Source organism: Hibiscus syriacus, unplaced genomic scaffold (genome assembly GCF_006381635.1).
Source record: "Hibiscus syriacus cultivar Baekdansim isolate YM2019G1 unplaced genomic scaffold, ASM638163v2 tig00110332_pilon, whole genome shotgun sequence".
Lineage (NCBI taxonomy): Eukaryota > Viridiplantae > Streptophyta > Magnoliopsida > Malvales > Malvaceae > Hibiscus > Hibiscus syriacus.
In genome coordinates this window covers 824962-850238 of record NW_024062688.1, presented here as the reverse complement: position 1 = coordinate 850238, position 25277 = coordinate 824962, and the positions used below count along the sequence as shown (strand labels likewise).

The 25277-nt window shown below is 35.0% G+C and overlaps 2 protein-coding genes and 2 pseudogenes across 2 annotated transcripts; 2 read left to right on the top strand and 2 right to left on the bottom strand.

Annotated features, from left to right (window-relative positions):
- Positions 1-3121: 3121 nt before the first annotated feature.
- LOC120119190 lies at positions 3122-11835 on the bottom strand (annotated as a pseudogene).
- Positions 11836-15146: 3311 nt separating this feature from the next.
- LOC120119932 lies at positions 15147-17257 on the top strand (annotated as a pseudogene).
- A 1421-nt stretch (positions 17258-18678) lies between these two features.
- LOC120119965 (histidine protein methyltransferase 1 homolog) lies at positions 18679-22503 on the top strand. The gene is made up of 8 exons (XM_039139744.1): positions 18679-18926; positions 19007-19069; positions 19233-19299; positions 19457-19557; positions 20252-20296; positions 20379-20663; positions 20742-20844; positions 22329-22503. Exons 1-8 carry the CDS (start codon positions 18795-18797, stop codon positions 22409-22411), a joined length of 879 nt encoding a protein of 292 aa, XP_038995675.1. The 5' UTR covers positions 18679-18794; the 3' UTR covers positions 22412-22503.
- Positions 22504-23783: 1280 nt separating this feature from the next.
- On the bottom strand, positions 23784-24303 carry LOC120119903 (protein RALF-like 32). Its single transcript, XM_039139694.1, has one exon. The coding sequence runs from the start codon at positions 24227-24229 to the stop codon at positions 23915-23917; it is 315 nt and encodes a 104-aa protein (XP_038995625.1). The 5' UTR covers positions 24230-24303; the 3' UTR covers positions 23784-23914.
- Positions 24304-25277: the final 974 nt, after the last annotated feature.

Sequence of the window (25277 nt, the reverse complement as noted above, 5' to 3'; positions counted from 1 at the left end):
ATCAATAATTTTATATATGCTTTATTAGACTCATAACCAATTCAGACTGGATTGACTTGATCCAAAGATTGACCCAAATTGAAAATAAATTGATCTGATGTTGACCTGATCCAAAAATCAATCGTTCAGCTATTGACCCGACCCGAAATCCAACCGATCTAATATTAACTTGACCCAAAAATCAACTGATCTGATATTGATATGGATCGAAAAACAACCGACCCGATATTCACCTGAGCCGAAAATTGACCCACCCAAAAATTGACCCAACCTGATTTACCATACACCAAAGCTAAATATGAACCAGACACGATCCAACTCGAATAAAAATAAACCGAATATAATCTAGACCAAAAATGATCCAATCCAAACCGATCCAAATGACACGTTTGTCGCGTCTAGCAGGGAGCTGGGATTGTTCTTAAGTCAATTAAATTAAATTCAAATTGTTTCATGTCATTGGTTAACTCTGAATATAAACAAGAAAATGACTACAAGATTTAAGTGGAAAATTTTATGAGAAAAAAAATCACGGAGAAAGAGGAAAATTCAATATAATACCAAAATCACAAGGATTACTATAAGACCTCTCAACAATTCTAAGTATGCATCTAACAATAATCTTAATCTCTATAATCTATTTATGAGACTAATACTTGAACCAGATCAAAACAAAATACTTGTATACACAACAAAATATATGAACATTAATTCATATAAACTCTTCAAACATAGGTACAAGTGCCACACAATGACCAAGAAAAAAAATGAAGAGTGGATATAACATCGATACCATATACCAGCGTACTACTCAGTAATAGTATTAATTCTCTAAGCACATTTTTAGTATAATGATGATCAAATGAATGCAACACTTGAGATATACAGATAATAACCTACTTGCTGCAGACGTGACGTATGTATCTTCCTTGAAGAATCAATAACCGCAGTAGTTGATTTAGTCCAAGTAGGGTTCAAGCTTCAACCTTTTTTAGCTCATGAACTCAGAAAGTTCCAGTTTCACTTCACAATCACGCACACCAGCAAAAGCCATCAAAGTTTTCACCCAATCTGTTTCTTATAATTGATAAACTGCTATCATCATAATCTGAGGCACTGTATATTCACAACTATAATCAATCTAGAAGCTCTTAGTTATCTAGATCCAGTTATCTTTGCTTTATACTATGTAGTTGTTCTCTTATTCTCCTCTCATGTGACTCTCTTAATTCCATTCTCTCATGACTAATCCTTTTGTCTCTAGGTCTACCATGCGCTATATTGTCCCGACTCTTCATTTTTCTTAAAATACCCATATACAACATGGAAATCTTGAAAATTTTGAACATACTCGTGTTGGACACGTGTCCAATACACACAAGTCCAAGTGACACATATGAGAGAAACCTGTTGTTTTTTTCGGAAGAGTAAAGGAAACCCAGACCTCAGATTCGATGCACTATTAAGTGTACATCTCTTGCTTAATGAAATAAGCATTAAGCATTCGTCTCTTGAAGGAATCACTCACAGAGTTGCACTAAGAATATTTCCTAGCACTGATGACATGAAAGTGTTTATGAATTGGTCACACATTGCAGTTTGAACAATAAAAGCATATAGGATGAACAATAAAAATGCCATAAGAGGATAGAGGGTGAAAGTTAATAAAAGGAATTCAAGGGAAATAACAATTCCATTTTAGCAGCTATTGATATAGCAGCTTTTCTGTCCTAATTTTAACATCTCTTCAGTGCTGTTGAAAAACAAAATCATAAGTCTGCACCTGGGTAGTCTGATCATAGCATTCACCGCACTATGCTAATGTAATTTTCAGATGAATCCTTACTTTTAAAAGGCACACCGAGATGCAAAGGGCTTAGAGCCTAGGCGCAAAATGAAGGTGCACTTTTTATGCTAAAAAGTTTATAAATAAATTTTGGTGTATATTTTATACTCAAAACAACATGATAATCATATTATAAATGTTAAAGATCAAAATATTCAATATCATTGTACTAACAACCTTAGTTTTAAAAAGCCTAGGACAAAAAACGCTTATAGAGGCATAGGTACAAAGAGGCATGAAAAGCCCACTCAGGCGCGTGCTTTTGGAAAGGCGCAAGACGCTACGCTAGTGACGCCTTAGAGAATTTTGATATGTAAGTACTTTTACAAATAGAAAAAGTCACCCAGGTTATTACCACACTTCGACTTATTTATTTGTTGAAGAGAGAAAAATCCCTAAGCTTGAGGGCATTGCCAGCCCAGCATCACCGGAGCTTTCCATGTCCATTGTCAATGAACCATCAAGGACCACTCTGATGGTGAAGAGATGAAGAAGATGACAACGTACCTGGCAGCAGAGCTTCGGTGGTCTTTGATGGTTCGATACAACGTTGGCCTTGGAAAACTCTGATAGTGTTGGGCTAAACAATGCCTTCAAACTTAGGGTTTTTTTCTCTCTTCAACAAATGAATAAGTCAGGATGGGGAGCTGGGGTGGGCCACGTGACGTTTTTTTATAAAAATACTCGCATATCAAAATGCCCTAAAACGCCAAATGTTGTGCCTTTCACCTCTTCAAAAGGCTCCAAAAGCACACATCTGAGTGGACTTTTCGTGCCTCCCTTTGGAAGCGTTTTTTATGTGCCCACAATCGCTCTACGACTTAAAGCACATTCATGCGTGGTTTTTAAAACTAAGTATGAACCTACCTTCACAAAATATTTAAGATCTTATATCATGCATAACATTCACTACATCAGTTAATGAATTTATAATCCATAAAATAATTGGTAAGAAGGGACAATAATGAATTGTCAGATAAACATCTTAAGATTCCGTGTCAATTTGCCGAAATTAAAGTTCTAATCACTAAAAATTTGAAAACCCATGAAAGTCCACTATGAGTAGGCTGAAAAAAAAACAAGCAGATTACTTTGGTTTCTCAAGTCAAGCGACTTTTGCTTAATAACTGAAACCTCTATATATAAAATTAACATCAAACTGAGCAAATGCCATTCAAACCCATTTTAGGTTGTTACATATAAAATTATATCCTACATGTATTTTAATTATAAAACATCACAAAGCTATAAAAGGAGTATGACAGATCTGTATAGAGTTGTCATGGGATTGAGGTAAAGTTGGCAACTTTTCTACTCAAAGGCTAAGCCGCTCCATGTTCTTAGAATTTGTATCTAGTCCATGGCCAAACCTTTTATCTTCTTGCTCTTCGTATGGGTTTGCTCGATAATTGGAACTAGCCTCTTCATTGTCAGAGCAACCAGGTCTTTCAGTGAGGAACTGTTCCCAAATACATCATTTACTCTAACTGTAGGAGCTGCAGACTCTTGATTTTTATTAGGGCATTCTTTTGATGAAGATAATTTTGCTTCCCCATCAATCATGCTTCGGTTGTTCTCGAAAGCTCTAGTTTCTAAATCTTTAGTGTTGACATTAAACCTCGACTCAGGGACTTCTCCTTTTCCTCATCTAGTTGGAGCATCATAGTTAAGCTAGGACTTTTGTTGACTTGCAGTGAAGAAGATGCCAGAGTGAGATTTAAAATATGACTATGGGTTTCTTCATTGGAATTTAATCTCTGGTGCAGGGAATGCACCATTCGGTTTTCATTCATTGGTACTCTTTGAGTGAAAGATGAATCCCTTTTGAATGTAAAAGATGTGCTCGTATCTGAAAGGTCTAGCATTTCGGGTGCAAATAAAAGACCCTCTTGTATGGTCTGAGCATCTTCCGGTTCTCCTTTCGATACCCTTCGCAGTAGATTTGCACCATCTTCATTAGAACTTTGCATGCTACAAGAAACCAAGTTAATATCTGATACAGCTGGTGATAATTCTAGTCTTAGCTTGTTCGAGAAATCTTGGCGGAAAACATTTCCAAGTTCAGGTCTAGAACTAAAATTATTATCCAAAAGAGTATTTTCTCCAACTGGATTAGTTTGATGACCAATTTGAGGCAGCCATCTCTTCTTATTATATGCCACAGCATCCATGGATTCGATCTTACGAAGAAGATATTCAGCGAAAGTAGGGTCAAGGACGGCCTTTTGTAAAAAGTTAAACAAAGTATCATGCCTCTGCTCCATTTGATCAGCTCGTTGTGTCAATTCTTCCAATTCATGCTTTGCAGCCATTCGTTCTTGTCTAAACCTCAGAACAGTAGCCTCCAGTGAGGCTTTCTCACGTGAATGCTTTTCTATTTCTTCTTCATATCCAGCTCTTTCTGGATCTACCAAAGAACCCTGAGGATTACCGTGACTGTGAATAGGCTTTCTACGGTGGAATCCTTAAGAAGATGCTTCTGTTCTTTCACGAAATCTAGTTAGCAAATTCCCACCTTTCGGGATCAATCTTGTGAAACCCCTGTCATCAAAATTTAATGCAAATATACTCAGACTTTGTCCAAACACTGCAGTCCTTATGCATTACACCAAGTAACCTAGACCTCAAATAGATCATTACATTATTCTTTCAACCACCTATTACAACTCCAACAGAGTTATCCTGCTTTAGGAAAAATGCAAAGCTAAGGAAATAGGAAATCCAAAAGAATCATGCATGTTTGGATGGTTGTTAAAATGGTTTTCAAGTTTGGTAACCAACTTTGAAAAAATGGTTTTCAAAGTTTGATAATGTTTCTTTGAAAATGGTTTTCAAAGTTTGGTAAATGTTTCTTTGAAAATGGTTTTCAAAGTTTGGTAAATGTTTCTTTGAAAAATAGTTTTTCAAATTTTGGTAGATGTTTGTTGAAAAATGATAATGGGATAATCACAATTAATCCCTAGGTTTTAGGGTATTTATAAGATTAAGTCCTTAAGTTTTAACTATAAATACCCTAGCTCATTTAGCTTCAAAACCATCCCAAAAATCATTTCTTTCTCCCAATACTAGAGAGCTTTCTTGTGAGTAGTGAGTGTTTTGTAAACACCTGTAAATTTTCTCTCTTAGTAAAAGATCTGCAGCAGTCCGGAGACGTAAGCAAATTGGCTGAACTCCGTTATCAATTTCGGGTATTATTTTTCTGTTTTTATTTTGTATTCTCACTAATCTGGTTATAGGGAAATTATTTGTACTTGGTTTATTTCCCAACAACTGGTAATCAGAGCTTTTGGTTGTGAATTTTGTCAATTTTTGCGAGGTTACTATTCATGTGAATAGTGAATTTCGTGAATAGTAAAATTTTGTCGGCGATACAAATTTATCGACGGAGGTGTTCTAATATACGGTGGTTCGCAAGAATTGTCAGAAAACGATCCAAACGAAACCAGATTCGAGTGGAGCGATGGCTGCAGACGAAGGGAAGGTGAAAATTGAAAAGTTCGATGGTGCGGACTTTGGCTTTTGGAAGATGCAAATTGAAGATTTTCTGTACCAGAAAAATCTATATCAACCTCTCTCAGGAAAGCAACCAGAGGGCATAAAGAATGAAGACTGGGCTCTTCTCGACAGACAAGCCCTCGGAGTTATCCGACTGACGTTATCCCGCAATGTTGCTTTCAACATAGCAAAGGAAAAGACCACGGCGGGTCTTATGGCGGCTCTCTCCAGTATGTATGAGAAGCCATCAGCCTCAAACAAAGTGCACTTGATGAGGCGATTATTCAATTTGCGGATGACGGAAGGGGCATCGATGGCACAACACCTAAATGAACTCAACACAATCACAACTCAGTTGAGTTCAGTGGAAATTGAAGTCGATGATAAAGTTCGAGCTTTAATTCTCTTATCATCTCTACCAGACAGTTGGAATGCTACTGTTACAGCAGTTAGCAGCTCATCGGGAAATAGTAAATTGAAATTCGACGATGTTCGGGATCTGGTACTGAGCGAAGAAATTCGACGGAGAGAATCGGGTGAAGCATCAACCTCCTCAGCCTTGCACACGGAGTCCAGAGGGAGAACTTCAGAAAGAAATTCAAATCATGGCAGATCGAAATCCAGACGGGGAAAATCCACAACGGGAAAGAAAGATTTTACCTGTTATAATTGTGGCAAGAAGGGTCACTTTAAAAGAGATTGCCGAGCATTGAAGAAAAATACCGGCGCACAGGAATCTGCCAACGTGACAGAGGAGACAGGTAATGCCATGATTCTAAGCGTCAACAGTCCGATTGAATCATGGATCTTAGATTCAGGGGCATCTTTCCACTCCACCCCATGCCGAGAAATCATGGAAAATTATGTCAGTGGTGATTTTGGGAAGGTTCATCTAGTTGATGATGAAACCTTAAAGATCGTCGGAAAAGGAGACATTCGACTAAAATTGCTAAACCAAACCACCTGGACGCTGAAAGGAGTGAGATATATTTCTGGCCTCAAAAGAAATTTGATTTCTGTAGGACAGCTTGATGGTGAAGGATTTAGCACAACCTTTTCAAGCTGTGAATGGAAGATTATAAAAATAGCATTCGTCATTGCTCGTGGTAAGAAAACTGATACTCTCTATATAACATCAAATTTAGAGAATATCATTGCAGTAGCAGATGCTGATGGAAAATCAAACCTATGGCACCAAAGGCTTGGTCATATGAGCGAGAAAGGGATGAAGACACTTTTGTCAAAGGGGAAGCTGCCGGATCTAAAGAATGTAGATGTCAGACTATGCGAGGATTGCATCTTTGGCAAACAAAAGAAAGTCAGCTTTGCAAAGATTGGTAAGACACCTAAGGCTGAAAAGTTAGAGTTAGTTCATACTGATGTATGGGGACCATCTCCAGTTCCATCTCTTGCAGGCTCATTATATGTCACCTTCATCGATGATTCTACAAGGAAGGTGTGGTTTATTTTCTGAAGAAAAAATCAAAAGTCTTTGATACCTTCAGAAAATATAAGGCCATGGTGGAAATTGAGACTGGTATGAAAGTCAAGCGGTTGAGGTCTGACAATGGAGGAGAGTACAGAAATAGAAGATTCAGAGATTTTTGCGCAAACAATGGGATCAAGATGGAGACAACAGTTCCATGACACCGCAGCAGAATGGCGTAGCAGAACGCATGAACAGAACTCTGAATGAACATGCCAGAAGCATGAGGATACATGCCGGATTGCCCAAATTTCTATGGGCTGAAGCTATCAACACTGTAGCTTACTTGATCAACAGTGGGCCCTCAGTTTCTTTGGATGGCAGAATACCAGAGGAAGTTTGGAGCAAGAAAGAAATAAACCTTTAACACTTAAGAGTGTTTGGTTGTATTTCTTATGTACACATAGATTTTGCTGAAAGAAGTAAACTTGATGCTAAGTCCAACAAATGTTCCTTTATTGGTTACGAAGGTGATGAGTTCGGTTACCGGTTTTGGGACTATGAAAATCGGAAGATCATTAGAAGCAGAGATGTCATTTTCAATGAGAATGTGATGTACAAAGACAGGTGAAGCAGCCCAATACCAAAGCTGAAACAAAGGAATTTGCTGAGTTTGAGGAGATTTCTGGAAATGATGTTCAGATCAGTCCTGAAGCAGTTCAAGAAGAACCAAGCACACCGGAACTAAGACACTCCTCCAGAATTCCTAAACCAACCCAACGGTATTCTCCTTCTTTGCACTACTTGTTGTTGTCTGACAATGGTGAACCAGAGTGCTATGATGAAGCAATGCAAGTGGAGGATTCAGTCAAGTGGGAGTCTTCCATGAAAGATGAGATGGACTCGCTTTTGTCAATCAAACGGGGAATTAGCTGAAATATCACCAGGCAAGAAAGCGTTTCACAACAAGTGGATTTACAGGATCAAAGAAGAGCACGATGGGAGCAAACGCTACAAAGCGAGATTGGTTGTCAAAGGTTTTCAGCAAAAGAAGGTATTGACTACAATGAAATTTTCTCTCCAGTCGTGAAACTGTCTACAATCAGACTGGTGTTGAAAATTGTAGCTGCAGAGAATTTACATCTTGAGCAGTTAGATGTAAAGACAGCTTTCCTTCATGGTGATTTGTAGGAAAAATCTATGAGGCAGCCAGAAGGCTTCATAGAGGCAGACAAGAAAAACCTGGTATGCAGGTTGAAGAAGAGCTTGTATGGTTTAAACAAGCTCCTAGACAGTGGTACAAAAGTTCGATAGTTTCATGAGTAGCATGGTTTTACCAGATGCCAAGCAGATCATTGTTGCTATATCAAGAGGTTTCGAAAATAGCTTCATTATTTTATTGTTGTACTTGATGACATGCTCGTTGCAGGCTCAGACATGCAAGAGATTATAAACTTGAAGCAAAAATTGTCAAAGCAGTTTTGCTATGAAGGATCTAGGCGCTGCAAAGCAGATTCTTGGATGAGGATCAAGAGAGACACAAAGTCAGGGACTTTGATATTATCACAGGCTGAGTACATCAACAAAGTACTCTCCAGGTTCAACATGCAAGATGCTAAACCAGTAAGTACACCTTTAGGTGTTCATTTCAGACTCTCCAAAGAACAGTCACCAAAGACGGAGGAAAAACGTGCACACATGGTGAAGGTGCCGTACGCCTCAGTAATTGGAAGTCTGATGTATGCCATGGTTTGTACCAGACCAGATATTGCTCAAGCAGTGGGAGCTGTTAGCAGGTACATGAATAATCCGGGCAAGGTACACTGGGAAGCAGTCAAATGGATCCTCAGATATCTGCGGGGTACCACAAACAAAGCACTTTGTTTCAAAGGTGGAGATACGATATTGACAGGCTATGTAGATGCTGACTTAGCCGGAAATGTTGACATCAGAAGGAGCACTACAGGGTATGTCTATACTCTAGGAGGAACCGCAGTGAGTTGGGTTTCTCAACTACAGAAGATAGTTGCTCTCTCCACAACTGAAGCAGAATATGTCGCTGTTACGGAAGATAGCAAGGATGGTTTGGCTCCAAAGTTTCTTGGAAGAGTTAGGCAGAAACAAGAAAACAATGTCTTGTATTGCGACAGTAAAGTGCTATACATCTAGCAAAGAATCCGTCTTTTCATTCCAGGACAAATCACATACAATTGCGATATCATTTTATCCGGTCTCTTCTGGAAGATGAGATTTTGAAACTTGAAAAGATCAGTGGAGCTCAAAATCCGGCAGATATGTTGACAAAGACGGTGACTACAGACAAACTGAAGTTGTGTTCAACTTCAGTTGGTATGCTAGAGTACAAGACTAGAAAAGTTGTTGCATTGATCGAGGTGTGAAGACAGATTAAAATCAGTCTTCAAGTGGGAGATTGTTAAAATGGTTTTCAAGTTTGGTAACCAACTTTGAAAAAATGGTTTTTAAAGTTTGGTAAATGTTTCTTTGAAAATGGTTTTCAAAGTTTGGTAAATGTTTCTTTGAAAAATAGTTTTTCAAATTTTGGTAGATGTTTGTTGAAAAATGATAATGGGATAATCACAATTAATCCCTAGGTTTTAGGGTATTTATAAGATTAAGTCCTTAAGTTTTAACTATAAATACCCTAGCTCATTTAGCTTCAAAACCATCCCAAAAATCATTTTTTTCTCCCAATACTAGAGAGCTTTCTTGTGAGTAGTGAGTGTTTTGTAAACACCTGTAAATTTTCTCTCATAGTAAAAGATCTGCAGCAGTCCGGAGACGTAAGCAAATTGGATGAACTCCGTTATCAATTTCGGGTATTATTTTTCCGTTTTTATTTCGCATTCTCACTAATCTGGTTATAGGGAAATTACTTGTACTTAGTTTATTTCCCAACAGGATGGACATGTTTAAATTGCAGTTGAGGCCACGTTTTCGGTTGCCTATCACGATATAGGACATAAAGGATACTATTGCGGTCACTGCGGCTGTGCAATAACAGTTTCAGACGACACCATTTATTGCTATATAACCGCCGGACAGCTATTAAATCCCTATGGCCATGTTTTAGCAGGATTGATCCATTTGTATAGATCAAGAAGCAATAAACAATCTAACTGACCATGTTGATATTCATAATCTATTTGAAATCCAACGTGTTTAACCAATTTTCAGGAAAGAATAATAAAATGGGTAAAATCACATGCTTAAGAAATAAAATTGAACAAAATTCAATCCCATATTTATCAATTAACAAATTTGTCAATCGCAAAAGAAATGCAAATAAAACCCTATATAAAACCCATAAGTTCCATACAGCAAAAGGCGGGCAAATTCAGGAGGGTTCCAAACTACAAAGCTGGTTTTCTTGGAGCTCCATGACACGATCTCGTCGGTGGATGAGTCGTCCACCATGTCGTATGTCTTTAGAAGGAAAGGTGCTGGCCCTCCGCCGCCGCCGGATGCCGAGGGTGTAGAAGTAGCTTATGGCTTATGGAAAGAGAGAGGAGCAGGTGAATCGGGAGAAAGAAAGCGTCAAGTGGACGGACTCAAGAACAGAATTTCCCACTTATTTTTTGAAGGAAGATGTTTATGTTAGGCCTATTTCAAAAAGTAACGTGGAAAAGTTTCAAAGTTTTTTTTTTTTGGACATTTTTTAAATTTTAATTTAAGATTAGGTAACTTAAAATAGGGTAAATTATGGTTTAGTATATAATTATTAGTTTTGATCTGTTATAGTATTTAAACTTTTAATTTTTTAAAACTACACATAACATTTAGTTTTTGTTTCATTTTAGTATTTATCGTTAAAAATTTAAGTTTTATGGGTAAATTACATTTTTCATCACTCAACTATCTTCTCACTCATATTTTTGTACTAAAGTTTAAAAAATCAATTTAACTACTCAACTTTCAAGTTACTCCTATTTTAATCACTCTAATTTATTTTATTAATAATTTTGTGACATAATTTTTTTTATTTTTTATTAATATATAATTAAAAAAAAATTTGAAAGTTAGAGTGATTAAATTATGAGTAATTTGAAAGTAAAGTAATTAAATTAAAAAAATAAACTTTAGTAACCAAAATAAGAATGAAAAGATAATTGAGTGACGAATGATGTAATTACCTATAAAAGATGCCACGTGCAAATCAGCCACTAAACTTTTAACAAGTTACTAAAAATTAAACTATCACTACCATTGTTAAAAATCAAAGAGATGCTCTTAAGATTAAAAGCAGAATAATTATCATTAAAGAGTGAAATTACGTTAGTAAAATCAGTTCTCGTAAGTGTGTATGATTCAAATAAATGTCTTGTCTAAAGTAATTTGTAATGAAATGGAGAGATTGATATAAGATTTTACAAAGTTGATTTGTTAAAGGTTCATGCTATCTTATTTTATGTTGGTTTAAAGCTCGATTTATTTTTGAAATGTATATCTCGCCGCTTTGATTTGTTTAACTAAAATGTTAAAGGTTAACATTTTAGGTCTTCTCAACCAAAAATTATGATTTTTATAACATTTTGGGTCGCGTCCATTTTCTATCGTTCTTTAACCTTAAAATTAGATTATCGTACGGCATAACTATCGAGAAGTTGAGACTTCAACAAATAAACTAGATTATCCACACAAAAATAAGCGTGAAAGTTTAGGAGTATTCTTCTTTAATTTAATTGTTGGATAAAATCCATAATTATAGGTGCATATTTAATGTGTATTGTTATCATAAAACATGACATAAATTAAGTGATCATTATACTATAAGTCATAAAGTATTAGAAGTGCTATAGAAATAAAAGTGTAGATAATTTTAAAGTTGTATTTATTAGTTGATGAGAGACAGTGTTACAAGTATATACAATAATTGATTCTTAAATCAATTATGTAAGGGGTTATGATCCCCAATGAATAGACAATCTCGTAATTTCTCTTATCCTGTTAGAGAATTTATACCCAAGAGAATTTTGTCTTATTGTAAGATCACAACCGAAGAAATATACAAGGATTTCAACCAATCAATTAATTCAGTACGCTTCCGCATATAGATTTCTTGTTCTTGATGATTGGCATGACTAGATCCTAGTTAATTTTCATATTTATCATGATTTGATTCTAACAAGTGATATCATCGCAATATCATATTAAAATATTGAGAATGAGTTAATTTCTTTTTGATTGATTAGTTTATTTAAATTTTATATCTTAATTTTATGATTAAATTAAGATCGGTTCTGTTTAAATTTGTATGAATCCATATACCAGGGTATACGTTCTTGCTTATATTCAAAGATAACCTTTGATAATAGTGTATTCTACTACTTTAGATTCAGTTTTGTTTGAATTCCATAGGTTAACATATATATCCCAAATTTTCTTTAAAGATTTTTTTAGTTCATCGGATTATATTTTATGATTCTGTATTTTGAAATCAATCAAAGGAGCATAGATGCATCGACTGATTAAGGTGATTTTTCTGTATCTTCGTATGGCTTTTATGGAACTAAAGTTACTAATTGTTTCTATATTTTATTCTTTGTTTAATGAATAAGGCTTGTGAGTTATACTGATTTGTGCCCATGTGCACTTAATTTTGAGAAAATGGGACAATAACAGTGTTAACTTTCATGTTTCAATTTCATTCCGTTTAGTCCTTTATTTATTTATTTATTCTATTTTGACTTAAAATAATTTTCGGTTTCCACGATATAAGCTATATAGTTTTTATTACTATAAGTATAGTATTATGTTATCTTCCTATTCAATTTGGAATATTTGATATATATATGATAGATTGAGTTATGGATATTTGGTTTTAGTTTTGGAAAAAAATATAGTAATTATGTATTTAGTCTTAGTTTCTTGCATTATGTTTTTGATTTATTTGATGAATCCATGATTAAGAAATTTCTGAGAAATTGTCAAATATTTTAGTTGAAACATAATGTCGTCAAAGTGATCTTTTTTGTGTGGACTGATTTATTTAAAATATCAAGATGATTATGTGTTTCTTGTGATTCATGCATTTATTAATAGTCCCAAAGGAAAGTTAATATTTGGTCGGATTTTAAGCGACGCATGCGGTAATTATATGTGACAATTATAATGTATTTTATGTGAGCATTATATTAGTCCAGAGATCAGTCTTTTGTTCGATATAGCTTATTGTCAATGTTTGATTACTGCAATAAAAGTATGGTTTAATGTTAATATTACTATTCAAAGACTTGATATTGATGTAGTGTTTGGTATCTTGTGGTGGGAATTAGTCATTATTTTGAATTTATTGTTTGCTTATGCGAGCTTATTGTTTATTTTGTTCATTTAGTTCTTTTACTATCATAATTTCTGCTAATATCAATTTTATTCTCTGCTTAATGAGATAAATTTCAAGCAATGAAAAGATACACTTACATAAGGTTTTGGTTGTTTTAATATAGACTATGCACTAAAGAAAACAATTTCCACCCCTCATAGGGAACAACATCCTTAATTAGTATAAGAGATTTTAAGAGGTGAAATTTGTTCAAATTGCATGGGTATAGTAGTCATGAAACACAACATTTTAGAAGCCTTTAAGGCACATAATCTGGAAAAAATTATTAAGGATTATGGTTTCCTTGACGAAATTGAGAAATGTTTTCCCAAAAACATTAAGGTTTAAATGACATCAATTTTGACTTTTTGATGTCTATAAAGTAAGAGTCAAGGAAATGTGAGAGAGTACATTATGATATGTTCAATTATTTCAGGATTTAAGTCACTTAAGATCGAGTTGTGGTGGTTCTATCCCAAGTTCATTTTATGGAAAAAAATGTTTGATTGAAATGTGAAAAAGTATTAAATAATGCTTTCAATGGTCATTGTGTATTTCGAAGAGACAAGAAATATAAATCATCTATGTGAAAATGCTTCAAAGAGAATATCGTAGCATAGTTCTTTAAATCTATTACAGAATCAGAAAATATTCACAATCATATGAATGTATTCATGGGAACCAAAACGATGAAGATGTAGAAGTATGCATAGAAGGACACGTTCTCCCCTCAAAGGATTGTTTCAAGTACCTAGGGTCTATGATACATAAAGATGGGGGTGTAGATGATGACGTTACACACCGTATAAAGGCGGGATGGCTAAAGTGGAGGGCCGCTACTGGAGTTCTGTGTGACAAGAAGGTCCCTCTAAAACTTAAGGGAAAATTTTATAGAATGGCAATAAGACCAGCGCTGTTGTATGGATCAGAATGTTGGGCAACCAAGAAGGATCACGTAAGGAGGCTTGAGGCCGCAGAAATGAGAATGCTTCGATGGACATGTGGTAGGACTCTGAGGGATATGACGACAAACTCTGCTATTAGGATGTCCTTGGGGGTGGTGTCTGTTTCCGAAAAATTGAGGGAGGGAAGACTACGGTGGTTTGGGCATGTCCTTAGGCGACTACCGTCGGATGCGGTAAGGAGGGTAGAGTCGATTACAGTCGACGGTGCCAGAAGGAAAGGACGACCAAGGCGAAAGTGGGAAGACTGCTTAAGATCTGATTTGAGGGATTTAGCCCTTACCGAAGACATGACCTCTGATAGGAAAATATGGAGGCTAAAGACTAGGGTAGTCGAGTAGTGTGGGTCACATCTATAGGGTGTATCATCTCTGTCTTCTTTTAATGTCTTTGTAGTATTTTCCATGACTTATACTTTTTATACGTTTCTGTTATTGGTATTTATGAAGGATTAGAACTGGGCTTGCTAACGTTGACTTCTGTGTATCATTCTCTTCATGTTTCCTCTTTTAAATTTAGTCGGATCTTATGTTTCTGTCTATATGCAGAGATTCTTTCGCAGGGATTATTATGCAGGGATTAATTCCCGTTACAGACGCACATATGATTTTAATGACTGCATATGAATACTGTTTAGCTATGTATTTATGTATTTATGTATTTATTTATACATGCATTGCATTTTATCTAAATTTTTAATTTTCTGACTGCCGGAGGTCTTCCACGGAAGCTACTCTCAACCTGGCGTTGGGGGTAGCCTACTACCCTACCTCCCCCTTACCCCATACATATGGGAATTGGGTTTTGTTGTTGTTGTTGTTGTACATTATTATGCACACAAATGTAATAACTGTTAAAAGACATCGTCTGTATTAACCTTTAATATGTTAAAATCGATAATCAAACACTAAAATAGGAAAAATAGCAATGATGATTTTGATAAAAATGTTTGATGATTAAAATAAATATACAATAATAATTATCAGAAACAATAGTTTACCCTTATTTTTGTTTTGACCGTGGTCGCCAAACTAATTGTATTCATTTCTCCGACACCTTTTCAGATACGATTAGAGAAAGCAAAATACGAGTGACCCCAGCCGACAAAGTAACGGACTTGCCGATCGCTTCCCTCGGTCTATGCTTTTCAGCACGAATCCAGACACGTCGAAGCTCCCTTTCTCCAACTACCAATGCAAGTATTAAATGTCACTGGATTCCCCTCACCACAAACCAAGTCCGTTACTTTCTCTTTTAATGCACTTCTCAGAACACTCTCCAATTCATCTCCCCCTCTAGTTTTCAACCAGTTCCAGAGGAAATAAAGCCTTCTTGGAGAAGATGGAAGACCCCATCACTGCAAAATGCTGCACCGATCAGCCCTGGTTTGTCTTACTCGTCTTTTTTGTTTTCTGTCTCGAGTTGCTTTGCTTTGATTACTCTGGTTTTACTGCTAAAAAATCTGGGGCTGTCTCTGTTTTGGACGATTCTCATGGAAATCTAGTCGATACCCAAAGTTATTTACCCCATGATTTCACTGAAACTTCCAATAACAGTATCTCTCAATTGCCCAAAACTGATGAATCTGTAAAAATGGCCGACAGAGATGAGGAGCTGAAAGTGGTAACTGAGGTTGATTCTTGTTTGGGTAGATATGTATTTGTTCATGATCTTCCTAGTAGATTTAATGAGGATTTGGTTAAGAATTGTTGGTTGCTTACTAGAGGAACTGACAAGAACATGTGTCCGTACCTGGACAACTTGGGTTTCGGTCCTGAAATCGATAACCCTGAAAATGTTTTGATGAACAATAGCTGGTTTTTAACCAATCAGTTCTTACTGGAAGTCATTTTTCACAACAGGATGAAAAGGTATGAATGCTTAACCAACGATTCATCGATTGCATCGGCGGTTTTCGTGCCGTTTTATGCCGGTCTTGATATGAGCTTGTATCTATGGGGTTTCAACATTACTGTGAGAGATTCTGCATCTCTTGCCCTTGTTAAGTGGTTATCTGAGAAGCCTGAGTGGAAAAGAATGTGGGGTAGGGATCATTTCTTGGTTGCTGGAAGGATTGCTTGGGATTTCCGGAGACAAAGCGATAACGAATCCGACTGGGGCAGCAAGCTTGGATTCTTGCCTGAATCCAAGAACATGTCGATATTGTCGATAGAATCAAGCTCTTGGAACAATGATTATGCAATTCCATATCCAACATGTTTCCATCCGTCAAAGGACAGTGAGATTTTCCAGTGGCAGGATCGAATGAGAATGCAAAAACGGAGGTATCTCTTCTCTTTCGCTGGTGCCCCTAGGCCTGAATATCAGAATTCGATCCGAGGCAAGATTATCGATCAATGCTTAGCTTCAAAAAATCGTTGCAAGATGTTGGATTGTAACTATGGTGCTACGAACTGTGATAACCCGGTTAATGTAATGAGGGTATTCAAGAGCTCGGTCTTTTGCTTGCAGCCCCCTGGGGATTCATACACGAGGAGATCAATTTTTGACTCAATTTTAGCAGGGTGAATTCCGGTGTTTTTCCATCCAGGTACTGCATATGCTCAATACATATGGCATTTACCAAAGAATCATACTCAATACTCAATGTATATACCAGTAAAGGATTTAAGTGAATGGAAAATCAACCTTAATGAAACATTGCTTCGGATTCCAAGACAGAATATCGGCCTTGAGAGAGGAGTTATAAAGCTGGTTCCAAGAATGGTTTATGCAGGTTCAAGATCTCGATCAGAAACTCTCGAGGATTCATTCGATTTAGCAGTCAAGGGAGTTCTTGAAAGAATAGATGGTGTTAGGGGTATGATTAGAGAAGGGAAGGATTCTAGTATCGGATTTGCGGATGCGGATGACTATAAGTATACATTTCCTCCTTATGGTGATGGCATTTGAATTTATTCCAATTGCAAAATCATTCTTGATGTTGGTTTTTCCCGACGACGAAGATCATAGTTCGAGAATAGAAAAAAAGTTGCAAATGTCGGGATCAAGTCCCAGATTTGCTGGGATCAAATCATTGGCAATGTTGTCTTTCCTTCAGCTGAAGCAAGCATAGTATAAATATATAAATATATCTATGGGTATGGGTATGGGTATACCATCTCATCTCTGCTGCAGATCTATCCCAATGAATGAACTCGTTTGATAAGAATATGAATTAGTAGTGATGGGGGAAGCATTGAGCTTCTCCATGATGTTGAAATTTGGTCTTGATTTTTTGCTTTTGGGGTATTAGTTTTCTGTATTAATATAAATTCTTTTTTAATAGTCTTAGGTGATTATCAGGTAATATCTGGTTAGAATTTTTTTAGCCTCTACACAACGTGCACACATCATACAAATGCACATGTTCGTACTCGAAATCTCTAAGAAGAATAATACTCTTTTTAACGCTCAATAGATTTATGTATTAGCAAAAATGGAAGGAAATAAAACTCTAAATCCTTCATTTTTATATTTAGAGTTTGCATGAATGCCATGGGACACATTTTAAAAGGGGTTGGGGGGATGAGCTAGTCCAGCTAAAGGTGGGACAAGGAGCTAATTAGGTTTGTAGTCTAGCCCTAGTTGAAGGGATCTCAAATGCTGAAATCAGATCTTCCATTTCTCCTTAATTGAAGGTTGGAATTTTTATCGGGTCAAGAGAATAGAATGATTTTAATGTTCATAATAATTGTTTTATATGGTAAATTAAGGCTTTTTCAGCGCTCAACTTCTGACCAAAAAGGGGACTGAGAAGATGGTGTTAAGGTGAAGTTTGGAGGTTGCTGCCGACACTTTGAAAGTGACTGGTCATGTCATGGTTGTTACATTACATGTGAATACAATGAATGGGACCTTTAGATCTATAAAGACTCGCTCAATAAATGGGGGATTGGAGATTTAAATACGTGTTCTCGTGACAAATAATTAACTGATATAAAATTAGGTATTTTAAATAAGATTAGAGATATCAGTCATGATTATTATAAATGAAACCAATTAAATTAAAAAGATTATCTTAGGATGAGATTGTACAATATTTGATTTAAATTAATCAATTAATAATTAGATATTAATAACTAAAAGAGGATTCTCAAGAAAATCACGTGTTTTTATGAAAAGTGTGTTTTGATAAATAAAAAATAAAAATAATCATTAAAAGTTTCTTTTGAAAATTTATGTTGAATACATGATCATGTTAAAAAAAATTAACTTTTTGATAATGAATGTTTATATTCCTACATACACATGTTTAAATTCAATTTCTCAAAAAAATAACAACAAATCCCTTAATTACTAAATTCATTTGGTTCGTACAATAGATATTAAAAGTTGAATATCACAATGGAAAAGAAAATATGTATGAAGGAAAGGGTTTTTCCTTAAAAAGTAAAGGTTTCTTTAAAAAGCTGTACAGATAATATATTTTTTGGGGTTTTAGGTCTGGTAAAGTTAGCACATTGAATGTAAAATAAGTTTAAGAATCACATTGATCTTTTTATAAAAGTTTGAGGACTATGAATATCATTAATTTTTTCTTTCTTTTTATCCATTAATTTCATTTCCCCTATCTACGGATTTAGTTGTAATGGGCCATTGTCCATTATCGAGGAACTGAAATGCACCATAGTAACCCACGCACTAAAAGAAGTACAGAAAGTTCTCGTCTTCGCAGTTCGGCCGCATTGTTGGTCTGCAAAAGTGTTTATTTGAAGGTAACAGATGACAACCAACGGTAAACTTCAACTGTTTTCATCTGCTGATGGTAAACCTAGTTTGGGTTTAGGGTTCTTGGAGTCATCGGAGCCGCCGCTGCAACCTCCTCCTCCCTCCATCGAAGTCCTCTCCTCGGAGGTTCCTATTTCTAAACTTACTTTTGTCTTTGATTTTTGAATAAACGTTTTTTTGATTTGTTGATTTTGTATTTGAAGTAGATTTCTTCTTCTGTGAAATACACTGTAGAGCCTGTCAATTTAGGTGGCCTTACTTTACTCAAGGTGAACCTTTGATCCTCTTTTTATTAAAGAGAACAAGAATGAATTTGTATTGAAGTAGTTTTAGAAATGAATAAGAATCCGTTAAATTTATCAAAGTTTCTTGTAGATTGATAGTATCTTTATAAATTCGAAAATGCTGAACTATAAGTTTTCCATTATTTAGGGAAGGGTGAGTACTAATGTGGTTCTTGGATTGCCTAACTCTGATTTAGTCCCTGGAATTTATGAAGGTTTGTAATGATGTTCCTCTTTTATCTTTTTACCATACTTCATTTTTGGCTCTCATATTGATTTTCTTGTTCTGATGAATGCATTTTGAGCATCTTTTCAAATAACGAACACGTGGTGATGATTGCTTTTCCTTTTCCGCTTTTCTTGGGAGTATAGGAGGACTTAAGCTATGGGAAGGTTCATTAGACCTTGTTAAAGCTCTGCAATCCGAGATTCAAAATGACCATCTATCACTTGAGGGAAAACGAGTGTTAGAGGTGGGCTCCTAATTCTAATTGATTGTATATGGCTCAAAAATGGCACTCCGAGATATTGGCTTCACTTCTGGAATCTTGATTGCCATCCTCACCGACTTGATAGATTGTTTGTGTTATTATTATGGTCCCTAGTGAAATGCCATGTTGCTATGTGTTTACTGAATATTCTTAAAAAAACAAAGAGGAACGATAATTCATACCTGCACAAAGTCATTGGTTTTTACTTCCAACCTTTTTTTTGACACACTAGTAGCTCGATTAGTTGACTTATGTGTTTCCGTGGATACTGGCCAACACCCATATGTTGTTCAGGGGAAATTTTCTTTCGTACTGGTTTTGTGTGTGATGATTTTCTGCATAAATCAGTGTAGCTTATGCTTTATAGCTGTTTTTATTCAGGTCCCTGGTTTGAATGTGGCAAGTGTACTTACATATTACTAGAGTGGCATATGAATTTTTGTAATACATTATTAACGTTCTAATATTTCTAGCATACATAGTATTCAGCTTTGGTTTCTGGTTAGGTTCTTATCACCCGGACAATTTGACTTGAAGAAACTGCCGTTGTCCTTCTCATAGATTTGACTCCTAATAATGATGACTTGAAATATTGAATTTGTGAATATAGATCTAGATAGATGTCATTCATATCTTGGCTTGTTCTGTTTGCTGATTTTCATCTAATTGTTTTCAGCTTGGATGTGGCCACGGACTTCCTGGGATATTTTCTTGTCTCAAGGTAAATTCATGCATACTTGACCAAACTATGTTGTGATGGGAGTATTTGGTAAAATTTCATCATCATTTTTATCTGTCTTCAGGGTGCAGCCGAAGTGCATTTTCAGGACTTCAATGCTGAGGTACTCCGGTGTCTCACCATCCCAAATGTAAATGCAAATCTTTTGGAGAAGTCTCAACCAGCCACCGCATCCAAAACTCGCTTCTTTGCTGGTGACTGGGGTGAGATTCATCAATTACTTCCTCATGCGAATGAAAGTGAAATTAACTCAGAGCATGGTCAAGCTACTGGTTATGATGTTATTCTAATGGCTGAGACGATTTACTCGATCTCTGCTCAAAGGAATCTCTATGAACTTATAAAGAAGGTATTGTTTTATTGAGTAATTCTACCATTTCTGTTAATTGCAAATTCTTCCTTAGCTTTAAGCATTGTTAATTTGCAGTGCATGATCCACCCACATGGAGTTGTATACATGGCTGGAAAGAAACATTATTTCGGTGTAGGAGGGGGAACACGGCAATTTCTTTCTATGCTTGAGAAAGAAGGTAAGCTGTTCTTTTATATCTTTGATCATGTTAATAGAACTGGAATATATTCATGTCATGTTGGATAGAGAATTTTTTTTAAAGAAAGAAATGCTTTTGTAAGTTTGGACATAGGAGAACTGATATTCAGGAGGTTTCCCTTTTCATTTCTTTTATGTATATTTCTCATGCACTTTATAGGTGGTTAACATGGTTCGAGTGTTTTGCAAAGGCCTTTCTAATGGGAAATGTATTATTAAAGAGATTCTAGGACATCAGTTCATCAAAAATGCCATTTTGGCTCGAGGGGTATTGTTCTCTGAGTCTCCATTGTTAGTTCATTAGCTAAAATCCAAATACTCACTAAGGCTCAAGGGAGAATTGATGAGTTGTTGGAGTTGAAGGTCGGTGCTAATTTATTCAAAATCTTGGTGCATGAAGTTGATCCTTCCTTCAAACCTAATTCTTTGGTCCCTGAAGATTGCGATGTTTCATTAGAACTTGTTCCTCCAGTTGGGTCGTGATTGTTCGGCAGTTGTATTCAGAGGCATTTTTTTTAGTTTGTGGTTGTAATTGTGGTTTTTATTTTGCTATGTTATCTTTCATCTTGAGGTTTATTTAGAAATAGGGTTTTGTCTTGGGGGCTTTTTGTTTGAAGATGGAAGATTCTTAGGTGATATGGTGTTTTGTAATGGTGTGTATTCTCGTATGAGGGTTCGGTGTTACCACATGTACTTGATATTCTATTTAATAAAATATGAGGCACTCTTTTCTTCCTTCCAAAGTTCTTCAACATACTTCTAAGTATGTGGAAGAATACGAAGGGAGTTTTGAATGAGACCTCCAACTTCTATAAAAAAAATTGTTAGTTCATTAGAAAATTTCTTTTTGGGGTTATTGTTTCAAGGAGTAGTTTGGTAATTTTGTATTTAACTGGAATGGATCTATTTTGTGGCGTTCTCGTAGAACTTATGGTTGACAATTCATTAGTTTCTCCTCCTTTTATGTTCTTTAGTCTTCAGTGTTGGGGTATCTGAAGTTTCTCTTTGCTGTGAAGGAACAACTCCAAAACGAATTGAACTTCTTTTATTAATCATCTTATAGCCTTAAACTTTATCATATTGTATGTGTTATAGTTCTTCATGTTCTCGGTGCAGTCTTGGAGGAATGTTTGGTAAGGCTAGCTTCTCAAACAATCATAAAAACCTCATTATCGGTGCTTATTCGATTTTAGTCAACTTTTCCCCTGTCAAAACTTTTTCAGTTAAAGTTTTATTCCTTCTAACCTTTAAGCCTCTCTCCCACTTCCTTAGATCGTAAACCCCCAAAATATTTTTGGCCATTTAATCGTATGCATGTCTATTTCCTGCAAAATTTTGTTTGTTAAGTTCCTGGGTAACATATTTTCATGGAGGATGCGCTTCAACTGCAGCATTTCTTTCGTTTCATGAGGCGGTTCATGTATATGATAGATGCTAATTAAGTTGCTGGTTTTGGCCGTGCAGGTGTTATGGCTGCAACTCTTGTTACTGAAGTTGCTGATGGTTCCTCTAATTTACGGGAGGTATGGAAGCTTTCGTATAAGTAGATCCTCAATTTTCGGCCCATTGTGTATTTAGTGTGCTACAATACTAAGGAGTGAAGCATAGGTTTCAATATTTGAAGAATAATTAATGCAACCGTGGAAGTTCAATTTTGACATATGAACGTTATGAAATGTAAATTTTACTTTTAACTTATACATTTTTCTCGTCTAAACACTTCAAATGAATTATTTTAATACATTAGAATAGAAAATGATGATCTCTTACCTTCTTTCTTCCTACATTTCCTTCCTATTAAGCAAACTCAATTTCTTTTTATTCTTCTCTTTCATCCATGTTTGAACTTTTTTTTTTATATATTTATGTCTTGTTATTATATTTGTGTTTGTATATGTATTGAATATAACTGTTAACTGTTACTAATATTTTAAAAGGAAATTCAGTCCCTGGATTACAGTATTTCTTTGGTTGATACTGATAGCTTGCAATGACAAAGCTGATATGGATAGAGATGGATTGAAACGATGGTCTCTTTAAGAATATAAATATTTTTTTTATTAATAGTATACTTTTATCTCTTATAATTTCAATGCGTGCTAGCTGGCTTTCACTTCATCAAATATTATAGTAACAAGTTAATTACTTGGTGATTCACATCATAATCACTATCATTTGAGATAAGTTTATATATATATCATATATTGAAAATCATATATTTTATATTTATGTTTTAATATATTTGGACATAAATCTTGAAGGCGGAAATGATAAAAAAAAAATTATTTTCTGCCCATAGAGAATATATTATTATATTTATATCTTAATATATGTTGGACACGAGAATATAAACTAATATTAAAATATAGGTTAAAGGTCGAACCGAACAAATTTTTTGTTTCCTGTCCATCGGTTGGATCAGCGGATTTAATGATTTTTCTTTCGTTTTTTATCCATACACTTATATAGTATAAAGTTAATATTAGATATATTTAATGAAAAAATACATTCATTAATCGAATGATATATTTAATTCAATTTATTTTATTTATAAACGTTAATATTTAGATCTCTAAAATTACTTAAGAAATTTAGAAACTAGTTGATTGATTCCATCAAACCAATCGATTATTGATAAACATCGGCTTAATAAACTTTTTACTCTTGATATTATATACTTTTTCAATTTAATATTTTTATTTATTATAAATGTAAAATCAATATTTATATTTATTTTAAAGTTTAAGTTATATTTAAAGAATGCTATTCGAGTTGATATTAATTCTTAAGTTAAATAAATCGAATCCAAATCGGTGAGATCTACATTTATCATTAAATTGGGACACAAATCATGCTCAAACAGCAAAGAGAAGCATGGTACTGAGTAGTTCAAGAATGATGATATCATGGTAGACGAAATATGTAAAGCTCTTTTAAGAATTAGTTAATATTTATAACGATAAAAAATAAAAATAAAAACAAATTATACGTAGTGGTATACATGAAAATCTCAAATTGGATCGGTTTTCTTAGATTTAACCGGCAGTCGATCACGAATCAGACCTACAACGATAGTACTTGGAGCAGCCTCGATTATAAGGGTTGGACGGTTGAGGGAGGCAGCCGCCGGTTTTACTATAAGCTTCACCGCCGGAGGCGGTGGGGCAAACCGGCTGATCTCTTTTCAAAGCGCCGGGAGATATATACCTCTTCTGTTCGAGAAACCTTCGGCTTGTTTCTGATTCCATTAACATCTCATTGGCTTCATTGCAGTCTCCGATGGATCCATTGCAGTGCATTAACGCACCGCTGCAGAAACAGATTAGGGTGAAGAAGAATGCAAGGAAGAAGTGAAGGGATTTCATGGTGTTGGATTTAGCCTACGGTTGTTGTTGAGCACTTTATAGAGTGTAAAACAACAATTTTCCTTTTTCTCAAAAAGTGGCGTTAGTGGAAGCTCCATTACTGAATAATAACCTGTGGGACCGCACTTCACCCAACTTCAATGATGCTTTTCTTTTTTCCTAATCTTTTCCTAAATACATGATTATACTGTAAAAATATTTTTTTATTAATCTAAAATAAGTAAAGTAGTATAGGTTTAAAGATAAATCTTAATATTTTTGACATTAAACGTTTATATTATTGATATTTATTATCTTTAAATCCGAGTCCTTAATGAATAACAATAATTCATTTATCACAAAGATCATTTAATTCGTGTTATACTATAAAAATATAATAAAGATATAATGTACATAAAATATTAGAACTTACATAATTTTAATTATCATATTAATATACGTCAATTATTTCGTGATCTTAATAATTAAAAGGTAATTTTTATCCTTAAATATCTTAAATTTAAATATATTATATAAAAAATGTTTAAATATTTATTATAAAATAATTAAAATCTATTAAATAGATAATATTTTATAACCACCCTAAATACCTACATGGCGATTTGACCAAACTGACATTATTTAACTGAATATTTACCTTTTTAGCACCGGTTGATATATATTTCCTGAAGTGACACCCTTTCGGTTGAGCTGGCGAAAGGCGCGTTCCCGGGGACGCGTTTTACCTATGTTTTCGCTGAGTTGGATGCCACGTGTGGAAGGCGCATCCCCGGGGACGCGCCTTCACTGGATTCTGATGACTCGACTGCCACGCTGGTATTTTGTTTAATAATAAATATTTTATTTTTATTATTACTATAAATTAGTAATATATTATGTAAAGTGTTTCGATTATAATGTAAGAATTATCAAATGTATTTTGTTAATGTGTGTTAAATGTGGAGTGAATTATCTACATATGATAGAATAATATATGAAAACCAGTTTTGATTTTATTGTAGTTATAGGAAAAATGTATGAAATTATAATATTACACATATGGTTATAT